At 46.5% G+C, this 14,855-nt stretch overlaps 1 protein-coding gene across 1 annotated transcript in view; it reads left to right on the top strand.

Moving 5' to 3' along the window:
* Positions 1-4,855: 4,855 nt before the first annotated feature.
* The window catches only part of KCTD7 (potassium channel tetramerization domain containing 7), an 18,161-nt gene continuing 8,161 nt past the window's right edge, over positions 4,856-14,855 (top strand). Inside the window, 2 exon segments of the mRNA XM_007485675.3 lie at positions 4,856-5,893; positions 11,658-11,827. Of these exon segments, the coding sequence (XP_007485737.2) occupies positions 5,750-5,893; positions 11,658-11,827 (314 nt within the window). The 5' untranslated portion in view covers positions 4,856-5,749.

The following is a 14,855-nucleotide window of genomic DNA, read 5'->3' as shown; positions in this document are numbered from 1 at the left end:
GATCCACGAAGCACTGTTTCTAGCTCCTGACTTTATTTGGGATCCTGTGCTTGTTCTGTTTCTTCTCCATAAGAGGAAAAGTGAACTTGGCTATCTCTCTTTTAGTTTCAGTCACTCCTCCCACCTCCTAGCCATTCCCTTTTCTCCAGTTCTCAGAGTTTTTATTATGATGTTGGCAGTGAGTCATTTCCATCATATATGACTCTTGTTCAGTCATCCCCCACTTGATGGGTTCCTACTTGGGTTCCAGTTCTTTATTACCTTAAAAAACACTGTTATAAATATGTTGGCATATATGGGGCTCATTTGGGGTTTTCTTGACAGGGATCCTGGAGTGGTTTGTCATTTTCTTCTGCTGCTCATTTTACATATGAAGAAACTGAGGCAAACGGGGTGAAGTAACTTCCCTGGGGTTACACAGCCTATAAGTGCCCAAGTTTGGATTTGAACTCAGGAAGGGGAGTCTTACCTAACCCCTTCTAGGTCCAGCACTCTATCTATTGCATCACCTAGCTGCCTTTATTGAATCAAATACAAACTCCTTACTTTGACATTCAAGGCCATTCTTGAATGTCTTTAGTTTCTATTTCCAAGTTATTTTTCATCTTTCCCCAACACATCTCTATACTATATAGGATACTCCACATCCTAAACTTTATACACCCTCTACATTCTAGTTGAAATAGGTTATTGCCCAGTTTTCTGATTTTATCCTGCCTGCTGTGAACTTTAAAAACTACTCCACCCTACTTAGACCGTACTTTAGGGGAAGATAAAGTTGTAATCTCCTGATTGAACAATGAGAACAATGAAGGTACTTAGTTCTCACCTTATAATCAAGCTAGAACTTTAAGCTAAGTCTATTTTTAGATCTAATACAAAAAGGTGTTAAGTAACTATAAAGATTAAATTAATCACAAAAAGGTCAAGTAACTCACAAAAGGTGGACTTAAAGAAGTGTTAAGTAACTCTAAAGATATAATCAAATCAAAGAAGGTAAGAACTAAAAGTATGGACAGTTTTGGAGAAAAAGCCTTTAATGTGATTTGGTAGATGTGAAAATTTAGAGGAGGAGACACAAGGATGAAAGGTCTATGTATTTGAGATTTTTCATCTTTCAAGGACACTCTCTCTCTTTCCCTGATTGGCAGTGGAGAGTTAGTTGAGAGCTGCATGCTGAGCCTTTCAGCATCTTAGCATGGCTACAAGCTATTGTCCGGTTCAGTGGTGAGTTTCTGGTTGAATTTTCCTCCTTTACTTTCCAACTTTTTCCTCTAAGAAGCCTCTAATCTTCTTCAGAGACTTGTGGCAGGGATTTTAAAACTCCCCCTGGCACAGGCCAGGCAAGAGACTCCTACATCCTCTTTCCTCCTTTTCCTTAAATTCCTTCCCTCTATGTTAATTAAATTACCACAAATTTCCAGACTGACTTGGGAATTTTATTTGGCAACCATTTAAATCTAGATTTAAAGTCACAACCCTAAAATTATCTGACACTGCCCACACCTTTGTGCATTTGTTTACATTCGCATCTCTGTAATGGCTCTGGCCCCCTCTATATCTCTGTCTGTTATTCTTCCCTTCCTTCAAGTTTCAGCTCATGATGCAACTCCTTCCAGAGGATTTTCCTTATTGTTCCAGTTAGAGACATCTCCTTTTCCAAGCTCTCCTGCTCCCCTGTCTATGGGATCTTTCCTTTGGACTTTCTCATGATTGCTTATGTTATCGTTATTTACCAACATCACAGCTTCCTTCTTGGTTGTAAGTTCCTCAATGTCAAGGGCTGTGAGAGCAAAACCCCCTGGCCCCTTATATGAGGATTAAATTTTAAAGTTAGTATAAATATTAAGGTTTTGAATTAAGTAAACAACTCCTTTTTGCACAGGCCTTAGTGTCAGTCCCACCCATCAAAGTTGATATATCATTCACTCTAACTCACGATCCAGGATGCCGGATTTAGGCCGGGCTCAGAACCAGGTACTATCCATCAAGTGACTCAAGTCGTGGTCAAAAGATTTCTTTTACTAAATAAGAGACGCTTCCTAATTGACCTGACCAATGGAAAAATAAGGGGTGCTTCCTAGTTGACTTCACCAATGGGCATTGCTTCTGGGTATCTCTATTGTTAAAAGGACATAATTATTTTGTACTATTTTTGTACTGATATAAAAGTTGTCTAATTCTTTGGAGTATAAAAGAAGGTCTCTTAATGCCTGGAGTCCTTCTGGTCTTGATCAGAGGTCCGGCTTTGTTGTGGGACCACCCCGCCCCCAATAAACCTATTTTTCTTTATGACTTGGAGACTATTGATCATTTGTGTACCTGTGTTTAGAAGAATTACACAACAGGGCTGTGCCCTTTTTTGTATTTATAAGGCCTTATGTACTGGTGGATGTTTGACCCCAAGGAGGCCAATGATAAGGAAAGGCCCCGTTTATTCCAACATATTTATAACAGCCTTTTTTAAGGTAACAAAGAACTGGAACCTGAGTAGGAACCCACTGAGTGGGGGATGACTAAACAAATTTCCTTATAATGTAATTCAAAGCAAACCCAATAGAAATATTTCTCTGCTAGAAGAAATGCTGAATGTGATAAATTCAGAGAATTATGGGAAGATTTATAGGAACAGATGCAGAATGAAATGAGCAGAAACTGAAAAATTGTGCACACCATGTTTACAGCTCCCTCATCTCCCAGCCAGTCACCTCCATTCTTTCTTTTTTTTTTTAAACCCTCACCTTCCGTCTTGGAGTCAATACTGTGTATTGGCTCCAAGGCAGAAGAGTGGTAAGGGCTAGGCAATGGGGGTTAAGTGAGTTGCCCAAGGTCACACAGCTAGGAAGTGGCTGAGGCCAGATTTGAACCTATGACCTCCTGTCTCTAGGACTGGCTCTTAATCCACTGAGCTACCCAGCTGCCCCCCAATCACCTCCATTCTATACAATGACAGGCCTCAAGTTTGTGAGTGAGTTAGAGGGATGTTTAACCCAAGCATGTGAAGAATTCCTCAACAGAATGGGCAGATAAGAACAATTTATTCCAACAGCCAGGAAGGTAGTTGAAGTGGGCACTGTTGAGCGCTTAGATGCTGTTAGATAGCAAAGATGCCAAGGTTATCCATTGCATCTATAAGACTTCAATTAATATCAATAACTCCAAGTATATATTTTATAAGATTTATGAGTAATCACTTGAAGTAGAAGAAATAAAAAATAGAAGCACAAAGCTCAAGTACGACCACGTGAATAAACTTTCCTGCTAAGCTCTCCCCGCCAACCTCCACAGCCGTAGAGAGATGAGGGGCGCGGTTACATCAAAATATGCCTTCCCTACGTTAGCACATAAAGTGCGAAGGAAAATGGGAAGCTGGGAAAGAGAGTTCTGGGGAGAAAATTCTAATTACGCACATCTCCATGCCAGTCATCCTGACTTTTGTCCAGCCACTGGTCCTTGATGATTCTGATGACTGTGTGCAACTCTGTCTCACTTAAATCCAATTCACGAGCAAGCCATTGCTTGTGATGTCATTGGTCCGGTTGGAAAAGGAAGGACAGAGAGCAGTTAGGTCAACTCAATGGTTTGAGTGCCAGGTTTAGAGATGGGAAGTCCTGGGTTCAAATTTGACCTCAGACACTGCTTAGCTGTGTGACCCTGGTCAAGCCACTTAATCCCCATTGCCCAGCCCTTACCACTCTTCTGCCTTGGAGCCAATATGCTATTGATTATAAGACAGAAGTGAAGGGTTTAAAAATAAAAAGGAAGGAAGAACCAACCACACCACCACAATATAAATGGAGAGAACATTAATGAGAAAAGAAACAAACTGAAGGTCATGAAATTATAATGAGTAAGCTCTCCCAAAGGAGAGATATGAGAGGGGTCAGCCCTCCCTCCTTTATTTACTGAGGTGTAGAACAGGAATAGAAATCTGTATTTATTTGCTGTGTTGATTAGTTTTGCTGAACTGGATTTTTTCCTGCTTTTCTTATCCTTTGGTATAAGGAATGGTTCTCTGAAGGGAGTGACATATTGGAAATGGAGGTGATGGCAAAAGAAAAGACGGCACTCAGATCTGAAAAATCTTTTGTTAGAATTGAAGGGCATATTTACTAAGTTCCTTCTAGATGGCCGGCTTTATGAAGCACATGGTAGGAGTAAAACGAGAAGTGTGTTCAATATCATTCCCTGCTCTTCTCTAGTCCATAGGTACATAGTCGTAGAACCCAAAGGGACCTTAGAAGCCATCAAGTCAAACCTCTTTACAGGCATGAAGGGGTTATAACTTATCCAAATCACACAGGTAGTAAGAACTGGGAGGTGGTAAGGAAGTACTACTAGCAGGTTGTAAGGTAGGATTTGAACTCATGTCCCCTGACTCTAAAGCCACAACATGTCATGGATTTTTTTTTGTGTCTTAGAATCGATACTGTATATTGATTCCAGGGCAAAAGAGTAGTAAGGGTTAGCAAAAGGGGTTAAGTGACTTGCTCAGAGTCTCACAGCGAGGACGTGTCTGAGGTCAAATTTGAACCCAGTACCTCCCCTCTTCAAGGCTGGCTCTCAATCCACTGAACCACCTAGCTGCCCCCTTATCACAGCTTCTTGCTTCATACCACTTTGTCCTGGAATAATGGAGACCTTCATGGAATTGTAGCATGGCGGAGCTGGAAGGGACGTTGGCGGTCCAGCCTCGGCTCAGGTCCAAACCCCCCATTTTGGGCGGTCACCAAGACCCAGAGGAGTTGGCGGACTCCCTCAAGGTCACTAAGGTAGGAAGTAGCAATACTAGGATTCCCACCCAGGTCTCCGAACGCCACGTCCCCTGCGCAGTCATTGCCCAGCAGCTTTCCTCCCTCCTGGGGGCTGCAGAGGTTCAAGGCCAAGGCCACGGTCATTCTCGGAGCCCCGAGAGACGGGCGCTCCCCATTCTGGGGAGAAGGGAGGGAACTGGAAGACGGATGCAACTCGGGATCCCGTTGCCATGGTTATGGTGGGGCCCCGCCTCCTTTCCTCTCCCCCAAGGAGGGAGGGGCAGTCTCGGGCCAGCCAGGAAGGGCCCCGTCAGCCCAGCGGAGACTGCGGGTCCCAAGTGGAGGGGGCACTTCCCTTTCCACCCCAGTGGGCTGCTGTCCTAGCTTAGCTCCTGGAGAGACGCAGAGGGCCGGATAATGAGCTTGCCAGCCGGAGAGCCAATCAGAGCCTGGCAGGGAAGGCGGCCCGGCAGCCTGGCAGCCACTCAGACCCTGGCTGGGCTCTCCGTCTGGCCTGGGACTGGGCAAAGTGTCTGCCAATCAGGGAGGGCGCCAGCTGGGGCGCTGGGCCAATGGGAAGGGGAGGCTCAGCTGGCCCTGGGGCAGGCTGGAGGGAGGAGAGGCAGTCTGGTCCTGCCTTAGTCCTGGTCCTACGCTGGGGAGAGAGGCTGAGCTTGGGGGAGATCCTGGAGAGGGAGGGAGCAAGGGCAGGATCCCAGGGCCCCACCCTCTGGTCCTCTGGTCCCTCGCCTGGTCCCCAGCCACATCTGGCGGCCCCTCCTCCATCTCACATCTGGCTGCCTCTTCTCTCCAGGCAGTGGCCCATCTCGGAGGCACGCCCCTCCCCCGCCCCCATCATGCCCAGCTGCTCTCTGATCTAGTTCTCCCCCTAACCCCAACCCTCCCCGCTCATCCCCTCCCTCACTCCACCTTAGCCAGCCCTCCCCCTCCCCAGCCTCACCTCCCCCCCCCTCCTGCTGCTCAGAGCCAGAGGGATGGTGGTAGTCACAGGGCGGGAGCCAGCCAGCCGTCGCCCGGATGATGCCATGTCCAGCTCGGACGCTGAAGACGACTTTCAGGAGCCTGCCACCCCCACAGCCACCCAGGCTGGGCATGCCCTGCCCCTGCTGCCCCAGGAGGTAACTGGAAGGACTGGGGCTGGGGATGGGCCTGGAAGTTCCAACTCTGTCCGTGGCAGACCCCTGGGGGCATGGGGGAAAGTATGGATAGGGCCAGGAGGAGGGAGAGAAGCGGTTCTGGGCACCTTTGGAGGCAGGCTAGCTCTGGCCTGAAAGTGGCCACGGATCAGAGGGGCAGGGGGTCAGAGCAACATTCCCCACCCGATTCCCCCCAAATCAGGGGAGTGCCTCTTATTTTTCTTCCCCTAAGCCCCGGCTGTCCAGCCCCTGGGGCTGGTATTAGCACCAGGGGGAGCCCCCAAAGAGGGATTTCTACCCTTTCCCTGGGGAGAGAGGGTGTGAACAAGGACTTTGGGACCCCCGGAATCAAGTGATTCCGAGTTTGCTCCCAACTCATCTCCATTGCCCAGATGTCCAGGGGACAGGAGAGGAGTCAGGAGAGAACCATAGCTACAAAGCTGACCAGACGGGGGTGTGTCTGAAGCCACCAGCCCAAGCTGGGGCCACCTCCCTCTCCTGTTCTCTCAGCCACCCCCCACCCTCCGTGCCGCTGTCATCTGATGGAATGTGGCTGCTTGGGTGGCGTTAATGAATGGACCACTCCATCTTTTTCCTGTTTCTACCAGAAAAGAGCTGGGAAACCTGGGAAAAGACTGGGGGAAAGCTCTCTGGGATGGCCCTCTAGGGGCAAGGGACAGCAGCAACTGGGCTGGGGGAACCTGTGCTAGCTGTGACCTATGAAAAAGGACACAGCACCCAGAGGGTCCAGGATGGGGAGGGGCTCTCTGAAAAGTAAGCGGTCAGTGTCCTCTAGACTGGGGAGCAGGACACCTGAGTTCTTTTTCCTGTTTGGTCACCGACCAGCCTCCATGACCTTAGCTAAATTCACTCTATGTCCATTCTCTATGAGCTGCCCCCCTCCCAACTTAACAATGGGGAGAAGGATGGTCACACAGAGTCTGGGCCTTTGGGGCTAAAGGAAAGGGCAGGCGCCAAGTCCCCTGAGCTGCTGGAAGAAAGGGGCCAGTGGGAACCGCAGGTGCTGTTTGTTCTTGGTGACACCAAAGGAGAATTGTAAGACTGCTCCCTGGAGACCTTCATCTGAGCTTTGGGCTGGAAGGCGTAATGGGCTCCGTCCGAATACTTGTTTATCACAGATAAGTAACCGGGCGCCCAATGCCAAGGTCTCTAAGTTTCCCTCAAACTCACACTGTGCCTCAGTTTCTTCACCAATAAAATGACCAGAGAATAAAGCAAATAGAGATCTGGGCTAGAGTCATTAGTAGAGGGAACTCCCAAATTTGGAAACTTCCCTGACCAATGCAGGTCAGCTCTTTCTAGCGTTGAGTTGTTGACAGCAGAAGGGTCCACTCAAATAGAAATGGGGCCATTCAACTGTAAATATATATATATATATGCACATATATATAAGCAAAAAGAAATAGGGCCATTAAAATATATATATATACACACATAAGCAAATAAAAATGGGGCCATTAAACTATATATATAAAAACTATATATATAAACAAAAAGAAATGGGGCCATTAAACTATATATATAAAAACTATATATATAAACAAAAAGAAATGGGGCCATTAAACTGTAAATATATATATATATGCACATATATATAAACAAATAGGAATGGGGCCACTAAACTATATATATATATGAAAACTATATATGTGTAAACAAATAAAAATGGGGCCATTAAACTATATATACAAAAACTATATATATAAACAAAAAGAAATGGGGCCATTAAACTGTAAATATATATATATGCACATATATATATATAAACAAATAGAAATGGGGCCATTAAACTATATATATATATGAAAACTATATATGTGTAAACAAATAAAAATGGGGCCATTAAACTATATATACAAAAACTATATATATAAACAAAAAGAAATGGGGCCATTAAACTGTAAATATATATATATGCACATATATATATATAAACAAATAGAAATGGGGCCATTAAACTATATATATATGTTATATATATATATACATACATATATATAAACAAAAAGAAATGGGGCCACTAAACTATATATATATATGAAAACTATATATGTAAACAAATAGAAACGGACCATCAAACTATGTCTATAAACTATGTATGGATGTCTCAGTGGCAGCCTTCTTACTGACTTTGAAAACCACGTATTAGCATTATTTATGTTATTCTAGTTTGGTTCGTATTATGACCCTATTCATTAGTTCCTATAAGCTTACACATTCATAGAACTTGCATACTGATAAATGCATGTGTTCGCCTCTATTTCTTGGTTAATATGTATTTCCCTTTATTTTATTAACTGTTTTCCAATTCCATCTTAAGCTGGTTTGGGCTGCAATGGAGAGTGGTATTGCTGTGGGGCATTTGACACTCTGGTTCAGGCTGGAGAAGTCAGTATGTGTCAAGCCAATAAGCTGCTGTCGAGGACCTACTATGCGCTGGACTCTGGGTTATGTCGAAAGGCAACGATGGCCGTGGCCCTCAAGGAGCTCACGGTCTAATGGGGGAGATGACATGCAGATCAGATAGACAGCATTAGCTGGAGATGATCCCGGAGGGAAGGCACTAACATTCAGGGGGACCCAGAAAGGTTTCTTGAAGAAGGAGGGATTTTAGCTGGACGTAAAAGGACGCTCTATACACTCTGCCACGCTGTCTTTCACTGGATATAAAAAAAGTAGAGGATGATGATGCCAAATCTATCTGCCTCACAGATCTGGGTGGAGGATCGGATGAGGTAATGTGTGTTAAAGTGCCTGGCGTAAAAGAATAATAATACAACTACATTTATATAGCGCCTACTATGCTGAACACTGTACTAAGTATTTTACACGTATCATTTCATCCTTACCACCATTCTGGGAGGGAGATACTATTATTATTCCTATTTTGCAGATGAGGAAACTGAGGCAAACAGAGGTTTTTTTTAATTGAATTGCCCAAGGTCACCCAGCAAGTAAGTGTCTGAAACTGGATTCGAATTCAAGTCTTCCTGATTTCAGAATTTATCTACTTTATCTCCCAGCTGCCTCATAGTAGGGTTTATTGATTGATTGAAAGTATGTAGAACCTTAGAGGTTTCTCCCAGCTCTAGATCTAGGATCCTTTGACCCCTCCACAGTCTGAGCATTATTATATAATTTAAGGATCTAAGATTTCATTCCTGTACTCCTCCTCGTGCCTCCATCATAGATCTCGACTCCTCTGTGATTTAAAGGGTGGTCATCGGGAATTTCTATGATGGAAAAAACCCGCTGTAGTCCCCCCAGGGAAGAGCCAGCCCCTCCAGACGAAGCCAGGCCAGTCCTAGGATGATGCCCACATAGTCTGGTCAGTGGCCCATGCTTGAAGCTTTTCCAGTCCAGGAGGACCTGCCCCAGCTTATGGTCTGCAGCTGACCTGACCTAGGAGAGCCCAGACTTCCCTCCAGACCACCATAAGGCATCTAATGAAGAACCATTATTCATTGGAGGCATCAAAGGGATGGGAGGTGACTTTGCATAGTGGATTCAGCCCAGATCCCAGGTCAGGAAAACCCAGTTCTGGCACTTGGGCCAGCTGCTTGACCTCTTAACCCAATCAGAGAATAGACTGAGCAGGACCAGAGCTTGCCAGGCAGATGAGGGTCTGCCTTAATGGAGAAAAGGCCTCGCCAGGGGCTTCCTTTACTGATGAAATCATACCTGGTCTAAATAAATAAATAACATGAATGAATGAATGAATGAATGAATGAATGAGGTGCCACTTAGAGTAGAATTACTCTAAGAGTAATTATAATATAATATATAATAATATAATATAATAATATAAAATATAATAAGAGCATTAAATTTAGAGTCAAAGTATTTGAGGTCAAATTCCGTTCTGCCATTATTACCTTTGTGGTCCTGGGAAAAATCCTTTAACTTCTCTGTGCCTCAGTCTCCTCAACTCCCCCTGAGGGGGTTGGCCCTAGTAGCCTTGAAGCCCCTCCTAGCTTTAGCTCCTCTGACCTACTTCCTATCCAGTGGCAAGAGTACTGCACCCAGATTCAAAGGATGTGAATTCAAGTCCTGACTCCTTGTGTGACCTTGGGCAATAGGCATTTATTAAGCACCTACTGTATTCCAGGCAGATGCAGCTAGTGGTGTAGTAGATAGAGTGCCAGGATTAGTCAGGAATATTCTTCTTCATTGGTTCAAATCTGGTCTCAGATACTATCTGTGTGACCCTGGGCAAGTCATTTTACCTCACTGCCCTGGGTTCCCAATCTGTTAAATGAGCTGGAGAAGGAAATGATAAACCATTCCAGTAACTTTCCCAAGAAAATCCCAAGCCAGATCACCAAGAGCTGGACATGATTGAAACCACTGAATAGCAACAATAAAGCTCTCAAGTACTTTGTTAGGGGCTGAGAATACAAGTGCCCACATGTGACTGTCCTTGCCCTCAAGGAGCTTCCATTCTCCTGAGTGACTTGGACAAGACTTTTCAGTTTCCTGTTCTATAAAATGAAGGAGATGCACTAGATGACCTGGAATGGCCCTTCCAGCTCTAACCATCCTATGACCAGATTCTTCGAAGGCCTTTAGGACCTACCAGTCAATTCCTATCCAATGAACTGGCCCCATTTTTTTCAGATTGATTTTGGTAGAACCCCCACCCAGGGAAATGCATCTGGAAAATTCAAGGGACGATGACTCAGATGATCCATTCAGGGGTTATGTGTCGTCATTTACCTGCCACACCTAAGCACACCTGTCAATTCCTTCTCCTTTTGTTGTTCAGTCATTTTCAGTCATGTCCACTCTTTGTGCCCCCATTTAGGGTTGTTTGTTTGTTTTTTGGGGGCAGACACTGGAGTGATTTGCCATTTCCTGCTCCAGCTCATTTGACAGGGGAGGAAACTGAGGCATACTGGGTGAAGTGACTCACTCACAGTCACACAGCCAGACACTGGAGTGGTTTGCCATTTCCTTCTCCAGCTCATTTGACAGGGGAGGAAACTGAGGCATACTGGGTGAAGTGACTCACTCACAGTCACACAGACACTGGAGTGGTTTGCCATTTCCTGCTCTAGCTCATTTGACAGGGGAGGAAACTGAGGCATACTGGGTGAAGTGACTCACTCACAGTCACACAGCTAGACACTGGAGTGGTTTGCCATTTCCTTCTCCAGCTCATTTGACAGGGGAGGAAACTGAGGCATACTGGGTGAAGTGACTCACAGTCACACAGACACTGGAGTGGTTTGCCATTTCCTGCTCTAGCTCATTTGACAGATGAGGAAACTGAGGCATACTGGGTGAAGTGACTCACAGTCACACAGACACTGGAGTGGTTTGCCATTTCCTGCTCTAGCTCATTTGACAGGTGAGGAAACTGAGGCATACTGGGTGAAGTGACTCACAGTCACACAGACACTGGAGTGGTTTGCCATTTCCTGCTCTAGCTCATTTGACAGATGAGGAAACTGAGGCATACTGGGTGAAGTGACTTGTCCAGGGTCACAAACCTGTCCGAGGCTAGACTTGATCTCAAGTCTCAAGCACTGTGCCACCTCGTTGTCCCTCTTCGTTTTCCAGGGAGGGTGGGCTAAGCAAGGATGGGAGGAAGAGGGGAGGGAAGCCGCAGGGCGGTCAGAGCCCTCCCCCAAAGGCGTCCAGCGATTCAGAGCTCACAGCGCCCGCCCGGGTTCTCAGTCCCGCCTTCCGGGCTATTTCAACAGTCTGATGATTGTTCCTCCAGTTCCCCGAGGTGGTCCCACTCAACATTGGAGGGATGCACTTCACCACCCGCCTGTCCACCCTGCGGCGCTACGAGGACACCATGCTGGCGGCCATGTTCAGTGGGCGTCACTACATCCCCACCGATGCCGAGGGACGCTACTTCATTGACCGCGATGGAACTCACTTCGGGTAGGTCCCTCCGTGCGCATTGGATCCCCCCAGGAGGCGCTTCCTGAGCGCAGAGCTCAGCTCTCCTCTAGTCTTGGAGCTACTCAAGAAACGCTTGACTGTCTAAGCAGAAAGATGCTGTGATCGTCACTGAATTCAAATGTGGCCTTAGACATGCCCTAGCTAGGTGACCCTGAGCAAGTCACCTCACCCTGTTTGCCTCAGTTTCCTTATCTGTCAAATGAGCTGGAGAAGGAAATGGCAAACTCCTCCTATATCTTTGCCAAGAAAACTCCAAATGGGGTCATAAAGAGTCAGACACGACTGAAACCACTGAACAAAGATGAGGAGGTTCTGTTCCAGCTCTAAGATCCTAGTTATACCGAACATATCTCTAGCTCTAGCTGAAGCAACATCGACTCCTGGAGGACTCACATTCACACACACGCACACACACACACGGCAGCTGGGTAGCTCAGTGGATGGAGAGCCAGAACTAGAGATGGCAGGTCCTGGGTTCAAATCTGGCCTCAGACCCTTCCCAGCTGGGTGACCCTGGGCAAGTCACTTGACCCCCATGGCCTAGCCCTTACTGCTCTTCTGCCTTAGAACCAGTACCCAATACACAGAATTGGTTCTAAGGCAGAAGGTAAGGGTTTAAAAAACAAAATGAAACAATTTTGGACAGTTTAAACAACCAAACCTTGTTTCTGTTGATATCTTTTCTTTTTCTGTACCTTCATTTTTTGAATTTATCTCTTCTTCCCAGGCCTACTTAGTGAGTTGTCCCTGTGACTAAGATTAAAAAAGAAAGAGGGGAAAAGAGTTCAGCAAAACCAAACAATGGATTGGTCTTATCAGGCTTGTATATTCAGTAGGCCACAGTCTAAGCTTTTAACCTCTGCAAAGAGGAGAGGGAGTACCACTGGGAGAGATGACTGTGTACTGGTCATTTCTTTTTAGAGCTTTAACAAAATAAAAGGTGCTTCTCTGCAAGATGTGATCTTACCTTGTTTCCTTCCTCCTTAAGAAAATTAAGAAACCCAAACTTTGGACCTTTTCTAACTGGAGTCAAAACATTTGTGATGTGGGGGCAGCTGGGTGGCTCAATGGATTGAGAGCCAGGCCTAGAGATGGGAAGTCCTGGGTTCAAATCTGGCCTCAGACACTTTCTAGCTGGGTGACCCTGGGCAAGTCACTTAACCCCCATTGCCTAGCCCTTACCACTCTTCTGCCTTAGCAGGATGGAAGATGGAAGGTAAGGATTAAAAGAAAAAGATTTGTGATGTAATAATGACCCCTTTTCCCCCTGGCCTGACTTCTTTGTCCGGGACGGCAGCCAGGAAAGTGAGACTGTGAGATGGATTTCTCTAGGCTGGTTCTGAAGGTAGGAAGAGGCTGAAATCACCTCCCGCTCCCACGGTCTAACCAAATCAGGCCATCTCCAAATCCCTACCATAGAAAACTGGAAGTCATCCGTTGTGGGCCGCCCACCCCGCCCCCTCCGAGCAGGACTTCCTCATTCCCAGGCCAGACGAGGGGCCAATTTCCACTTTCACAGAGGGGGCACGTGGCCAGCTCATTTGCTTTGTAGTGTCTTAGTCTCCCCAGTGGGTCGTCAGCTGCCTCTGGCTCTGAGAAAACAACATGTCATGTCACTCGTTGGAGCTATAAAAAGACTTGTTTGTGGCTCTTTGGGGGAGGAAAGTGCTGGGCCTCAGCTGGCATCCCACACGGACCTTGGATCCCTGGGTGGGGCTGGGCTGACCCAAGGAGGGGCTCGGGGGGGTGGTGGAGAAGCTTCTTTTTTAGATTTTTTTTCCTGAGAGGGTTCCTGGACTCTGGCTTGTCCTGGAGGACGTTGCCAAAGAATGAGGGAAGCCGGGTGGTAGAATCAACATGGCAGCCCTCTCTGGCTCTCACCTCCTGCTGGGCTCACTCCCAAGCCTTGGTCTCTGGGGTTGTTCCAGATTCAAACACATCCCCAGGGGACATGGATGGGAGGTTTCCTTCCTTCCCCAGGTAGGGGAGGTTCCTGAACTGTGGTCAGGGAGAAGTAGACACAAGCACGCTGGAGGGCGTCAGAGATGGCAGAAGACCTGGAGATAGCGATCACGCCTTGTAAGCGTCAGCCGAAAGAGTGGGTATATTGTCAGGAGAAGCCGCCATTCTGAGGACAAGCACTTATTCAATGCCTTCTGTATGCCAAGTGCTTTACCAGGTGCTGGGGCTACAGAGATGAAGGTGAGGATGGCCCTCCCCTCAAGGAGATCACATTCCAATGGGTGCAGGCGGCCGAGTAGAAGGGTATCCTGGACAAAAGGAAAGAGAACATGGAGTGGGGAAGGCCCCAGCAGCTGGTGGAGAAGGAGAGGCTTCCATGTAGACCAGGGTGCTTTAGCTCCATCTCCAAGCAAGAGAGATTCTCTGAGGCACAGGTGAAGTGGAAGTGTGTTTTGGGAAAGGGAGAGAGGAGGAGGACTGGGGAGGGGAGGAGTGAATGGGTCCTAGCATCCTAGGCTTACTTAGAGCTGGAAGGAACCTTGTAGGCCATCAGTCAGAGATTATGAGACTTGTCAGGAGTCACAAAGCCTGCCCTCCATTCCTCTCTTCTCTACCTCCCTTCCTTTCTTGTTTCTGTCCTCTCTCTTTCTCTACCTCCTTCCCTGCCTCCTTTTTTCTCCTTCCTTGCTTCCTTCCTTCCTCCTCTCTTCTCTACCTCCCTTCCTTTCTTCTTTCCTTCCTCCCTCTTTCTCTCCCTCCTTTCTTTTCTCCTTCCTTCCTTCCTTCTTTCCTTTCTTTCTTTCTTTCTTTCTTTCTTTCTTTCTTCCTTCCTTCCTTTCTTTCTTCCTTCCTTCCTTCCTTCCTTTCTTTTCCTTCCTTTCTTCCTTTCTTTCTTTCTTCCTTCCTTCCTTCCTTCCTTCCTTCCTTCCTTCCTTCCTTCCTTCCTTCCTTTCTTTCTTCCTTCCTTCCTTCCTTTCTTTTCCTTCCTTTCTTCCTTTCTTTCTTTCTTCCTTCCTTCCTTCCTTCCTTTCTTTTCCTTCCTTCC

Source organism: Monodelphis domestica, chromosome 2, assembly GCF_027887165.1.
Source record: "Monodelphis domestica isolate mMonDom1 chromosome 2, mMonDom1.pri, whole genome shotgun sequence".
Taxonomy (NCBI): Eukaryota; Metazoa; Chordata; class Mammalia; order Didelphimorphia; family Didelphidae; genus Monodelphis; species Monodelphis domestica.
Note: the sequence above shows the minus strand (reverse complement) of the source record. Positions and strands in the feature narration are given on the sequence as shown.